The sequence below is a fragment of the Cryptomeria japonica genome, chromosome 6 (genome assembly GCF_030272615.1).
Source record: "Cryptomeria japonica chromosome 6, Sugi_1.0, whole genome shotgun sequence".
Classification (NCBI taxonomy): domain Eukaryota; kingdom Viridiplantae; phylum Streptophyta; class Pinopsida; order Cupressales; family Cupressaceae; genus Cryptomeria; species Cryptomeria japonica.
Window position 1 is genome coordinate 200778917 of NC_081410.1, and position 15393 is coordinate 200794309.

The 15393-nt window shown below is 36.2% G+C and overlaps 1 protein-coding gene across 5 annotated transcripts in view; it reads left to right on the forward strand.

Annotated features, from left to right (window-relative positions):
• Window positions 1-9153: 9153 nt before the first annotated feature.
• The window catches only part of LOC131063514 (uncharacterized), a 181574-nt gene continuing 175334 nt past the window's right edge, over window positions 9154-15393 (forward strand). For 3 of the 5 annotated variants that reach the window (XR_009111085.2, XR_009358179.1, XM_057997364.2), the window contains exons 1-2: window positions 9319-9630; window positions 10415-10528. Coding sequence is in view for 3 of the 5 variants with exons in the window: in XM_057997364.2 (XP_057853347.1) it covers window positions 9502-9630; window positions 10415-10528 (243 nt within the window). In the remaining 2 variants the exon portion in view is untranslated. The other 2 variants (XM_057997365.2, XM_057997366.2) reach the window with 2 other exon arrangements.

A 15393-nucleotide genomic window follows, 5' to 3' on the forward strand; every position in this document is an offset into this window, starting at 1 on the left:
ATGCTAGGAGGTATTAGTTAGACCCAAGAGACGAAAGGAAGAAACATAATGATTCAAGGACACACTTGAGGGTCACAGGACCAAAATCACAAGAAATCCACAAGACGAGATCAAAGAAACTCACAAGAACAACAACCAACTTCTAGATGCCCAAGAAAACACAAAGGGACAAAAATAAAGAGAAACCACTAGGTATGCACCTGGGAAGAGTATCATCACTAGTTTGTCATGAGTTACCCTGGTAGGTCTTCACTAGGTCCCGATCCCCATCCTGGGTTACCCTGATGACCTCTCCCGACCCTCGGCCCCCATGCAAACTCTAGTGGACCACACCAACCTTTCATGGGGACAAGATTGGTGGACGCTATTCTAGGCCTTCTCAACTTATCCTGAACCTTTACAAGCATTTGAAAGTAAAAGAGACAATAAAATTAATCTTATTTAATGTGATCTAACTACCCACCCCAATTCATTATGTTATGTTTTCACTTGATTACAAACTTTCATTCAGTTACCCTAGTGACCACTTTGGGTTTTGACCCCCAATGAAAGCCACTCCCCCATGAATGAACCCAGGAATCCAAGCAACACCAAAGATCAACTAAAAATCACAAGATGGTAAAACACCAAAATACCATAGCAAGGCTTGACTCTCTTGCTAGAAAAGGATAACATACATGGAGTATCCAATAAGGGCTAGGTAACACCATCCAGCTACCAAATCATACAAGACTTGAATGCATATCAAAAGAGAAGCAAGACTAAGACAATAAGGAATTCCATAACTCCCTCCCAAAGCCTCTGGAACAATTAACATAAAACAACCCATCCAATTAACCTGTAATGACATAAAGGCAAAAATATGGTCTCATTATGTCAAGGATGACATATTTCAGTTCAAAAAACAAAAAGACCACTATAACACTATTACAATCAAGTAGTTCAAAACTTCATTAACTCTCTTAATCCAGGGTTATAAAAAGAACCATTATTTCTTAATTTTACTCTAAATAATTGCTAAAATGATCTACCTCTACATTATGCAACATTTAAAATAACACTTTTCATTTTAACCCCAACATGATTCATTGGATTAAATGAAGAACCCAAATACACTATATATAATTATACAACAAAATATATTCTGGCCAACATTATAATGCAGGGCACGGGAGCCGAACACGACAGCGCCTGTCGCAGGGTGACGTGGGTGTTCTCCACAACAGTGGGAAGGGTTTTCCCCTCCCCACGACTATGGGGAGGCTCCCCATCGAAGTGGATTGAGCCACCCATAGTCGTGGAAGGGGCTATCCCACGTCTGTGGGAAGAGCTCCCCATAGGTGTGGGTGAACCCACCCCAAAATGCATAGAGAATCATTAAAAAATAGAATACAATTTTTTTTCTTTAGAAATACGACTCAATGAATATATATATATATATATATATATATATATATATATATATATATATATATATATATATATAAATATATATATATAACATACACGAATTTCACAGAAAGATTCTATAGGAAATAATATTAATTTAAAAAAAAAAACCATCAAGAATTCAAAATGCACAGTTGATAATAATTTTATATTCAAACCCCCAAATTTTCTTTTGATTTCTGTAAAACTAAAACAATCAACAATTTTACATTCAAGCCACAAATTGTAAATTTTTCCAAAAACCCAATTTTACCCAGATTCACAAATAATTTTTCTAGAACCCAAAAACCCATATTTAGAGATCACAATTTACATTAATTTATCTCAGGTTCATAACTAGATTGCAATAACCTGAAAAAAAATCCCTCATTCCAAGAGAACTGTCTCTTTTCAAATCAATCACAGACAATTTCCCACATTGAAACAAATAAATTTTCTTACATGCAAGGTGTGGATCTAAAATCCCTACCTCAAAAACGTTGTCTAGGAAGAAAATGTGTAGAAGCAAAAGCAACAATTTACCAGATGTTCCTCGACTGCCGAATTTAGAGAGCCAGACACAAAATTCCAGAAGCTATGATAAAATATTCAAACACCCATCTCTGCTTTCTTAGTAAAATTCAATCAACCCCCTTGTTTCCCCAAGAACTAGCAAATTCATGCACATAGCTTCCCCAATTTTCTTCACGGGAAGAGCTTGTGTCCATTTCCCCTAAAAAAGATGTATCAAATAATTTCTCAAAAGTAACTCCCAATGCATGCAAGAGTTTTTTTTTTCCATAAACCAAGATATTAATTATTCATAACTCCCCACACACAATATAAAAATCAAAATAATTAAATAAAAAAATTATATTATTATATATATACTTTTCTTTAATAAAAAGGGTAAAATAGATTATTTAATGAGTGGCAAGTATACCAAATAATTACTTTTAAAATTTAATTCCTTTGAGCACAATAAAATACCAAATTAAATGTTTTAATTTAATTTTAATCTAGTATAATTTGCATTTCATTAATTAAATAATTAATCAGGAAAACTCGAGTACTATTTGATTATAAAATTAATCTTTTTTGCAAAAGTATTTAATTAACATTAACCAAACTCTAAGATGACGTTGCAACTAACATAACACGAAGACACAAGGGCATGACCGGCAAATACAAAACTAACTAAGACCACAAGGATACCTGAAATGAAGGTTATGTCTAGGGTCTGACTGATATCTCCAGTTTCCACTTTACCATTGGGTTGGAGAGCATGCTTAGACTTGAAGATTCAAGTGGAGTCAATGCTCAGTACCTGCAGATACATAAGCAAACCATCGAACATGTGCATATAAACCATATAATAACACACCGTGAAAAGGGAATGGAAGCGACATAGCTTTCCCATAGAGAATAGTGCGACGCTTTTCCCCTTCACCCAAGCACATCAGAGATAAATTGCAATGTATGATTAGAATAAATAATCATTGATAAACATAAAGATTAAATCCTAACATTATATATGGAATCCATCTCAATGATCATCTAACTATCATAGCATAGATATCACCAAATAACGATATCATAAACAACAGTATGAAAATCATCATTATTCTAACAATTCACATAACATAGAGTATAAATGTCACATATGAATCTAGGGAACATAGACAACATCACATCCAAAACAAAATGGACCAACACCAAAAGGGTCGAAAGCACACAAAAAACTCATAATCACAGGGTCTGACAAGCCAAAAGAGAGAGGGCACTACATAGTTTGAATCACTACGTCAGTCTATCAAAATCATCAAAGGCACAATTGCATCATCACAAATCTGATAACAATTGCATCATCATAAATCACCATAATGCAATCCAACACATCATGGGTCCATAACAATCAAAAAACATATATCAAATAGAGCATAATATAGGCACTCAAGGCCATACATTAAAATCTATAAGAATTTGTCAAAAATAACCAAGATCTAGAGCCCAATGAATAGCACAAAAAAGGGAGACAAAAGATTGATACGAACAATTGTATTCTCATCCAGATGCAAAATATGATCAACTGGATAAAATCATACAATGAGATGAGCCCGCTTATAAATGCAAGGCCATATGGAGGTGAGCATACAATCATTACATGTGGCCCAATGAGAAACACAGGTAGGTAGGAGAAATAATAAAATATTCCACAAGAGGTAGATCACCCACCGAAGGTGGAATGTAACAACAAGATAAGACCACAAAAGGTGGAATTTATCCTACAAGCAATTTCCCTATGTACACACTTCCCTAAGTGTCTCATATGCAATCTACAATGAAATGCATTACCCTAAGTCAACTTAAGTGTAATTATGAGACATAATTTACACCAACAACCCCCCTCAAGTGAAACTTAGGGGAATGTAGAATCAAGCTAATAATGCTAGATGGGTCTTGATTATGAGGCCATGTTAGGTACCCATGTACAAATGCAATTCAATCTCTCACAAATAGAGAAAGGGAGAAAACCACGTGGGTAAAACTCATGCCCCGCCAAAAGAGAGATGAACATACAAAAGAACTCGGAAAGATGAAGGACAAAACCCCGTGTGAGGAAAAGGTCCCGCCCCTAAGAGAGAAGAAGATAGGCCAAGTAGTCCCCCCTCAATGTAGAATTTGCACCAATGGCAAAAGCTTGAAATTGAATGAAGAAACTACTCTATGATCGTCGAATAATGTTCCTCCCCTTAGGAAGAAACAAAAGCAAAGGTGTTTGTATGGAGTATCCCCAATCCTGAAAGGAAGATGTAGGAAGAAAACTCAAGATGTATGAAGTCTCTGAAAACTACTCAAGTGTCCCCATGTTAATGCTGAAAGCTGCCCTCTCCAAATCAGGTGTATTAGTCCATAGTACTGAAAAAGACAATCCAAGATCTAGTGAAGAAGAATGTAGAACATGATCCAAAGACTCAAGTGTCTCCTTTAAGGATAAATAGACCTCCTTCAAATGTTATACATAAGTATTCACAATCATGTCAACCTCAAAAGAATGATTATGTAGAGAATGAGCAAGAGGGTTAGAGTGTTTCCTCGCAACAATTGAAGAATGAGCATCTCCATCAAAGAGAAAATGAATATCATCAATGATATCTCCCAAATCAGCAATGTAGGATTCCATAAACAAAGCTACAATGTCTGTCAAGTAGTCATCCCAAGGAACTGTATGTGGAAGACAAGGTATATCCTACTGCACTGAATCACAAGAAGCCAAAACTATAGCAACATCTACACCATCAGGTGCAATAGTAGATGCTATATCAATATGAAGAGATGAAATGCAAAGCTTAAGAACTGGATCACATGTGAGAACACCCAAGTTCAAGCAACCAAAGTTCTCCTCAATATCGATATCCACACAATGAGTGTGATCATCATGTGAAGAATCAAGCTCATCAATAGGACCAAAATTTGAAAAGGAGTACAACTGAGATGTATGATCCACCACCATAGTAGCAATGATAGATCTACTCTCCAAGTCTCTATTGATAACTAAGTCAGGTGAGAACTCCATAGTATTCCTTGTTTCCCCATGATGATTTGATAGATGGAAAGAAGATTGTTTGTTAAATGAGGTACACACAACACATCATTGAAGGAGTTATCCCCAATAGCAATAGATCCTTTCCCAATCACAATCATATATGTATGTTTTCCCATCAAAATTGATGGCATGTTGCAAGGCTCAAATGAAAAGAATATAGATTTCAACGATGCCATATGATGAGAAGCTCATGAATCTAGAAGCCACCTCCCTGAATCATGAATTGTAGTAGCATAAAGAGCTTGTCCTTTACTTGTCCCAAAAGTGTGATCCTTTCCTTTATCAAATTCCTTTTCTTTGGAAGAAGAAGCTGAAGTAGACATTCTATAAGGCAAACTGATTCTATTCTTCTCAAGAAGATGTTTCAATTCATCAACATCCTTCTTGTAACAATGGTGTTCATCATGTCTCGATTTCTTGCAATATGCACAAAAAAGCTTCTCCTTATGTGAGGATGTAGATTTTCCTTGTCGTGGAGAGGATGATTGTGTTGTATCTTGTTGTGACTTTGTCTTAGACAATTTTTGGTTTTTTCCTTTTCCTTAATTGCTTTGATTCCCTTGATTAGCCACCAAAGCTTTGGACTTTGAAGACTTGAGAACCCTCATGCTCATCAAATTTGTTTGCTCCAACATTAACATTTATGTGAGTGAATCAAACGAGGGTATAGTGAAAGAACTATCCACTATCAAGCGATGGGTTCAGAAGCTAGAAACAAATGATTCATATTCTGATGGCAGCTTTCCCAATAAATTATAGACCAACTGTGCGTTCTTCTTGTCAATGCCATAATTCTTAAGTTGCACTCTTAGCTCATTTGCCTTAGTGACATAGTCTTGGATTGTATCAAAATTTTTGGGATCTAACATAGTGAGATCATTATCAAGTTGATAGCCCCTAATATCATCAATTTGGCCATACAATTTACCGAAGCTATCCCAAGCATCTTTAACTGTTGTACACTTCTCAATGTGAAAGATGATATCCTTTGATACACACTTCCTCAAAGTTCTAAGATCCATAATGTTTTTAGTGATCCATTCCATGTGAGAATTATGATCAGTTGGTATCGTAATAGTTCCATCAATATAGTGAGTTAATCCTTTTTCCATTAACTTACTCCATGCATCAATAATCCAAGAAACATAATTATGTGTAGTTAAAAGTGGAAATTTAGGAGAACCCATAGCAACAAAATGAAAGAGCAGAAGATAAGGAGAGGCACAGTCACACAAGACAGCCCCTCCCCCCCCAAAAAAAAAAAATTCACTCAATCAAAGAACCCTCCCTCTCTCTGCCCCCCAAAATGATGATTTGACACTTTATACTTAGTGTGTGTATAATAGGTCACTTGCAAACTGGGGTAAAGTGGGCTTCTAATTTCAAGATTACAATTGCCTCAAATAGGCTATACAAGAATCAAACCAATAATGCAAGAGATCCAAACTGAGATCCAAGTACCAAATAGGCCAAAAGAGACCAAATACTGAAAGTACAATTTCTACTCAAAATGGTGAAAAATTGATAGCACCACGTGAAAGTAGACAAAAAACTATGCACTTTTAAAAAATACACCTGAAAAGGAGATCATATGAACTTAAACAGAGCCCAAGAAGCTGCAAAATCAAGGATTGGATAGGTACAATTGTTAAAAACTGAAATTTTTTGAAAAATTTGTCCATTAAAATCAGAAATTAACAACACTATTGCGGAGAGCATGAAAAATTTGCCCAAATAAAAAAAAATGATTAAAAAAGGCTTTCAATTGACCAAGATATGAGCCTCCGAAATTGGATTGCAAAATCAAAAAGCTCATTGAAGAGGGGTCAAAAATATTTCAAAAAATGTGTTGATGTAGTGCTGATATCAACATTTCACTAGCTTAAATTTGATGGCCGTATGGCCATGATGGCCAAAATACCTCTGCCTACATGGCTGTATGAGTGTACATATGTGCTAATTTGGGCAAATGAAAATGTGACAGATGTCCGTACAGATTGTATGAAATTTGACGTGGCTGTACAACTGGCCTGCGTGTCAGTTTGATGTGGCACTTGTACTACGTATGACATCAACACTTGTACACATGGCTGTGTGGTGCCAACTAGGCATATGATTGCTTGCATACAGTGCTGACGTGTACTAATTGTGTGTAGACGTGACCAAATGAGAACCTGACACATGTCCTGTGCAAGTAGCATGAATGAAGGAAATCTTGTTGTGTGGCGGCACTATGGTTGAGTTTGGTGAATAGAAGAACACTATGTGTCTGCGTCGGGTCCTTCCAAAGGTAGAGTCGATAGAAGAGGTGCAGCTGCCGATGGTGCGAGTGGTGGAGAGATGGGGGCTGTGCTGGGGAGTGCCGACTGAACGGATTGAGGAGTGGTGTAGTCGGGGAGCTAGAGGTAGGAGAGCATTGTGTGGGCTATCGAGGAGCGGGGCAACGATCTGGAAACATTGCATGGGCAATAACATAGGAAAAGAGTAGGACTACGGTTGGATAAAGTGTAGGGCGACGACGACAAACCTTGCAACCATACAACATGGTATGATACAGGAGTGAGGGTGACCAACCCCCCCTCCCCCAAACAAATAATAATTTTTGACAATTCCCTTTTTAAATAAAACAAAACTTTTACAATAAAAAATATAAATTCTGCGGAAAGTATTTAGAAAATAAAAATGCAAAAATATATTTTTTTCTTTTGAAAAAATCTATACAGTACTCCTTAATAGGTGATTTTTTTCTCCTTATGCTTTGAAATTGACTTTCACCAAAAATAGTTGAATTTATACTCAAAATTCATGGAAATGACCTCCTCAATTTATGGCGAGGTTGATATCGACGTAGGATGCTCCCAAATTGTGATACTCCCCAAATCTTAAAATTAAATTCACCAAGATCTCTCTAAAATGACTACTTAATGAAGTCCCAATGGCTTTGATACCATGTAAAAATTTGTCAAAAATAACCAAGATCTAGAGCCCAATGAATAGCACAAACAAGAGAGACATAAGATTGATAAAAACAACTGTATTCTCATCAAGATGCAAAATATGATCAACTCGATAAACCATACAATGAAGATGAGTCTGCTTATAAAGGCAAGGCCATATGGATATGTGAGCACACAATCATGACATGTGGTCCAATGAGAAACAAGTGTATGTAGGAGAAATAATAAAATATTTCACAAGAGGTGGATCACCCATCGAAGGTGGAATGTAACAACAAGATAAAATCACAAAAGACAAAATTTCTCCTGCAAACAACTTCCCTATGCGCACACTTCCCTAAGTGTCTCATATGCAAACTACAATGAAATGCATTACCCTAAGTCAACTTAAGTAAAGTGTAATAATGAGACATAATTTACACCAACAAAAACAAATAAAGCATCCAAAGTAAGATCAAAGCATCACAAAAATATTTACATCCAAAATGCAAATGACACAATCATAGGCACATGGCTGAATCCACATCAAGAAGGAAGAATGCAAAAGCGCACACTGGAGGGACATTACAATTGTACTCCGTTGAATAAATTTATAGTGCTTGTGCTTATTGTAATTGCACACCCCATCAGATAATCATATATATGAATGTTTGCCTTATAGTTCTTGCATGACACTCCACCAAAGAAGTCAAGATTTGGCTAACACTATTGCCTAGTGTGTTTTTTCAACATTGTTGCATTTTAGATAGTGGTGTTGTCCTATACATCATATGTTCTCACCTTGCCCATATCAAAAATTTGGTGATCAAAAAGTGATAAAGACACTACATTGTAGTTTATTTTCAATCAAAAAATATGAAAAAAAAATAGAATGACTATTACAATTACATCAAAGCACCTCCTATTAGTTTAGATCTATGCACTTCAATTCAGATTTGTATCGAAGATTAGGTTTACACACATGAATTCACAATCACAAAAGTGAACCAGAAGAATGAGAAATAGTTAATTTGTAGAATTATATATTTCCATGATAGTCAGTATTAAAAACCCATAATATTAGTGAATTGATTCTTAACATCCTACATTTCATTTTTCCATCATCAATTATTAGACTAATTATCACGTTATATTTATTTACATTCCACATTTTTTTGATATTAATCCCAACTCATTATACCTCTATATAAAACAAAACTGAGATCTATTTATGGCGTTTTGATTGCCAAAACCGGAGATTTGTATTTTGCTGACATTTAAGCCTAAAGGGCAAGCACGTTACAATGGTATATAATCTTCAGCATTTTTTTCCTTAAACAGGTACTTTCTTTAGTTTGGCAAAGAGGTAAATTTGGTAACCATGATCATACACAATTGAAAGCAATAGCCACCCTCGGCGTCTAAAACGAAAATGTCAAAAGTTACCAATGTCTCCAATAGAAAAAATATATTGAACCGAGATTCTCCTGATCAATGTTTTGCAGACAAGCGAAGTTTGAAGTGAATTGAATGAAAATGGGGACGAATTTACTAGTAAAGGAGTGTGCAGGAAAGGGCATGGGGGGAGCATGCGCTGGTCCGGCCTATATACGCTGTGGACTCTGCGGAGCTGTTAGTTATTGCTCTCCTTTTCACCAGGTGCACCCTCGCAATGAATATCTGTTTTACGTCTGTCTGTGTTTGTAATCTCTCTTATATTGTAAAGGTATTTTTTCATATCATTCTTTCCCTTACTCGGCAAAAATTCATTAGAATGCAGTGATTATCTTTATTGTTCTAGTAGAATAGGAAAAAGGGTTAGAGTTCATTACGAAGGATAGGTTTCAGGAATTCTTTATAAGAACTTCCCATAATTTAGAAATAGGTGGTGTGCAAATATAATATGAATTCAATTCAGTAACATAGATACTCCTCAATTCTAAGGCATTTTAGTTAAAGTCTTTGCTTAGGTGGTAGTTGGAGAAAAACAATTGGTACAAATATAATTTGAATTCAATTCAGTAACATGATTTAATATATTCCACTTTCAAGGGCACTTTAGTCACAGTCTTTGCTTAGTATATTGCTTTTAGTGTATAATTCTAACCAATGACACGATGATACTATAAAAACAATCTTTAATATTGTCTACCATTTTCCTTTTGTTTTAAGAAATTTGTATTGACTTAGACCTTCTAGTTTATCTAGAGATGCTGAATCAGTCTGACTTTTTTGGAACTGGATATTTATGCAGGGTGTTAAAATTCAGTAGAACTAGGAGTATATGAAAGCTCTTAAGAATAAAATGCCCATTGAAACTAATTCAGCCATATAAGCTGAAGATATTTGCATATAGATGCAATCACAATTCTTATTCTAGTTAAATGTAGCAGCAAGAGTTTCAGTTAAGTTGACATGAAGGTTTGTTGTTTTGTTTGTGCAGAAACTTCATTGGACAGAACACAAGGAAGAATGTAAGAGAATGGAGAAGCAAATGAAACACACTAGCTTTTTGCATGATTTTCCTTTTCTGTTTACACGAGAAAGTACAGAGCAGGTAACCATTTGTTCTTTTGTTTTCCTCTATTTTCATTTCATCCCTTGAAATATAAATCACAACTCATGGTTGTTTTCTAGTTTCAAGATCTTTTTAGCATACCACCTCAAAATTTATGTATTTGGCATATTCTTTTGAAGTTTCTAGTCACGAGTGGAATACATTTTGTGGGTTCATAGAATGTGCATGTGAAATACTAAATTTATATCTTGTCAGGAAGGTTGAACCGATTAATAACCTTTTGGTAATTCCTTACCACTTCTCTTTACTCTCTTCTTGATAGAGTTTGCTATGTTGAGTGCAATCTAAGCTCATCTATGACTATAATCTGATATACCTGCATCAAATCATCTTCTTAATCTTCAGAAATTCATTATCAATAGTATTTTTTTCTATTCATGCATCTCAATAAAGAAAACAAACTTTGTATGAATACTTACTTTGTAAGGATTCAAACTGAGGTACTTCACAAATTTATAAAATGCTTTAAATTTAGATAAAAATTTCAAAAGTACTATATAACAAATTATCTAAGATCCAAGTTTTGCATTTGTTTTGAGCAATGTAAAGAAATAAACACAATGCTATGAGAATCTGAGAAATAAAATCAAGGCTATGAGAATATGTACATTTCAGAAAGAATGCAGATTTAACATGTCTAATGATTGTCAATATCCATCATCCCATCTGATCAATGTTGCCGCCTTTCATCTACTAAATTTATTGCTATTTCAATAACGGCTGACTGGTTTTAGAACCTGATCCCCCTTGAGAGGACAATGACCATCTTAATTCCCTCCTCCACAACCTACTTGAAACAGATCTCCCTTAAATGATTCAATTCAACCATCAAAGACAAGCTCCTGAATTTCCTGTGTTGGTTGAAAATTTTGTACACCTGGGGAGGTGTGCAAAATTTTGGTTTCAGCCACAGCATGTGAGTTAAAAAACTCTCCTAATTCTAAGGGAAGGCTCCCCCTTTTCTACTATTACAAATTAACTATGATATATAAACACTAATCTAACTTGGGTGGGACAACATCCTTTTCTCTTTCTTCAGAAAAGATGATTTTCTTTTCTCTTTTCAAAAAAGAAATTGCAATTAAGAAACAAATACAACAACTTAAGAAACTTTAACAAATACCAAGATGCTTATACAAAAGGAATTGAAGTTTCTGTGAAAGCGCAAAGTCTTCCGTCACTTCCCCGGGACTGGAATGTAGAAACAAAAGCTCAAAGTCTTTACTTTCCTACTATCCTATCTACCTTCCATAATGATTAATATGAGAACTGTTAAAATTAGAACCACAAAGATTAAAATTAGAAATCAGAAACAAAAAAATTCTCAAAGGAACAAAATACACAAAATTTATCCTAGGAAAACCCTCCCCTTGAGGGTGAAAAACCCAACCACACCAAAAGTGAACTTTATTATAGGCACAAATCTGATACAATGCTTTCAAGATTAACAAACAATGAACTAAATAAGATTGTTAACACTTTAACAATCAACACATAAGCCAATAACATCTCAAAATGAGTGAAGGCTTCTACCATACATCTGACACATAACCTTTCTGCAATATGAATTGATAAAACACCAATCGAATACAAGCAGACGAACCAAAATATCTGATGAAGATGCAAGGTCGCAAATGAAGATATCAACCAACAACAAAAACAAAAAAAACTTCTACCTCAAAATGATCACGTAAATATATATTTTGAAAACCTTAAACTTCACATGCCCGAGACACATAGCTGATCCTCGAATAGAAGAAGCACGACACAACATAACTCTCGATGGTGGAAGACGAAAAGCCACATGCTAAAGAATAATCGGTAGTTACACTACCGACATCAAGAGGAGTTGCAAATACGATGAAACAACTGAACTTCACAACGGATGAAAAACAGGTAGGAAATAAACCGCTACCAGCACACACGATGCTCACACGAAGCCGCAAGCCATGCACACATGAGCGGTGATGGTTATCATAAAGAACCGATACACCTACAACATTCCTTGAAGTGAAGAAATAAACTACAACAAACACAGAGCTCAAAAAAATCGAGTGAAATAGATGAATGAATAGATGCGACAAGGTAAGGAATCATTAGCAAGAAGAGATTCGCACTCATCGCTGGTGATATGAAGTCTCCTGACGCTACAAACATTAACACTCCCTCTTAGCAAAGGAGATATCATTTACTGATTTTCAAGTCATGGAGTCTCTCAACATGACAAACACAATGCCTACGCCCATATGTGTAAATAGCAAAATTTAGTCACAGATTCTCTCAACGTGATTGTTGGTTGAAAATTTTGTACACTTGGGGAAATATACAAAATTGTGGTTTCAACTACAGCGTGTAAGTAAAACTCTCCTAATTAAGGGAAGGCTCCCCCTATCTAACTACAACTTTGAAAATAAAATAGGATGGGACAGCAATCTTTCTTCTTCTTTCAAGAAAGACAATATCCTTTTCTCTTCACAGAAAAGGATAACGATTGGATATAAACAACAGTAACCACTTTCAAATGAAATGAGGAAAGGAAATGAAGTTTCCTGAAAGCGCAAAGACTTCCATCACTTCCTTTGGGACGGGACAACAATATCAAGCTCAAAGACTTGATTATATGAAGTCCTATCTACCTTTTTCTATACTAATGCTATAAAAGACAAGTTATGACAGCTCAAAGACTGAAACTTATTCTTTTCTTCTTTAAACAATGAGAAGTAGTGTAAGCTCAAAGACTCACAACTATTTCCCACAAAATCTCCTTCTAAATTCTGTTTAAGAACAAGTGTAAGAACAAAGGCTTACAACTTTTTCCAATAGAACTTCTACTTTAACTAAATTAATTTTCAATATTTGCAGCCCAAAGACTGCAAATCAAATTCGATTAAGCTCTCAAAGAAACACTTGCAAAGAAGGAAATATGGAACATCAACTCAAGAATGTAGTACAAAGACTCAAAACTTGAGTAATTTTCTTCTATTCCTTTCAATCTTTCAATTTACACATAAAAGCTCAAAGACTTCTTTGCTGCAAATTTGACAGAGTTTTTGCTTGCTTTCCAAAAAGATAAAAATTACAATAGACCCCCTCAAGTATCCAACTAACTTGAGAAATTCTCTCAACCACCAAGACCTATTCAATAACTAACTATGACTTATTCCAACTACAGTCCTAATTGAACATAACTTGTAGTTGCTTTACATGTAATTACAAAAGTGCAAGTAATGAGTTAACTTGCATTTTACAAAAAATACTTTTACATGTAACTTGTCGAAAGGAAAACTACAACTAAAGATTACAAAAGTGGAAAAATACAACTAAGTGTTGAAAAACACTTAAGTTGCAGCACGTGAAGACACGAATCCTTTGAACTTCTGGATGATCATTTGTAGTTCCTCAGGATCTGGTTCATGAGTGTTCTTGGCAACAACCATGGTCTTCACGATAGTATCATGACACCGGAGGAGCGCAGAGCTGTTTTTATTCAGGATGGACTGAATTTCATGCAAAAAGGCTTGGTGTTTTATCAACATTTGAATTGAAGCGGCCGAGAATTGTTCGCTCCTCCATTATGAATCCTCATCTGTAAATCAGTAAGAACTTCTTCATCTGTAATTCGCATACCTACAACAATGACTAACAATGACTAACACGACCATTGCAAACTTGGATGCTCTAGAATTTGCTCGCCTTCCCAGGTGGCATCCTCGATGGGTAGATTCTTTCAGTGTATAAGGAACTCTTTGATTGTGCGTGTTCTCAACCTCTTTTCTCTGACATCGATGATCTCATCCGACTCCAAAATTAGTTTCCCTTCGTCGATGGGTGGCAGATCCTTAGACACTGTGACGTGTTGCCCGACGACCTTCTTCAGACATGACACGTGAAAAACATAGTGAATCCGACTCCCCTTAGGAAGCTCCAACTCCTAGGCAACTTCACCCACTCTCCGAACCACCCTGTATCCATAGAAACGCGGCTTCAACTTCTCCTTACCACTTGTCTTCAAGGAGGATTGTCTGTGCGGTTGAAGTCGGAGGTAAACCAGATCACCAACCTCAAAATTCCGCTCAATCCAGTGTCGGTCAGCATACATCTTTTGTTGGTTTTGAGGTAGGTTGTCTTTGAGAGATGTGAGGATGTCTAAACTCTCCTGAAGCCAATCTTTGGCCATTGGTTCACGACTGTCTCCCAATGCCAGGTCAACAAATGAAGAAGGTTCATAACCGTACAGTGCTTTGAAAGGTGGCATGCCTATCGACATGTGATAAGTGGTGTTGTAACAGTGTTCACCCAAATGTAACCAGCAAACCCAAGCCTTTTGTTGTGCTGAGACGTAGTTCCTGAGATAACCCTCCAACCATTTGTTCACAATCTCGGTCTATTCGTTTGTTTGCGGATGGTAGCTTGTGCTGGGCGATAACTCGGTTCCTCCCAACCAAAATAACTCCATCCAGAAGGTACTCAGAAAACGGCTATCCCTGTCACTGACTATGTTTCGCGGTAAACCATGTAGGTGGAACACCTCACGGAAGAACAACTCGGCCACTTGAACTACTTGATATCCTGTGGGGATGGCAAAAAAAAGTGCATACTTGGTCAATCGGTCAACTATGACAAAAATGCAATCCTTTCCTTGCACTCTGGGGAGTCCAGTAATGAAAATCCATCGAGATGCTATCCCATTTTTGGTCGGGAATTGGCAGTGGTTGTAGCAGTCTGACCGGTAGGTTATGCTCAGATTTGTTCTGCTGACAGGTGGAGCATTCCCGCACATACTGCAGGACACCGTTCTTAAGCCCCTTCCAGGAAAACCTTTCACGGATCTGTTTGTAGGTTTT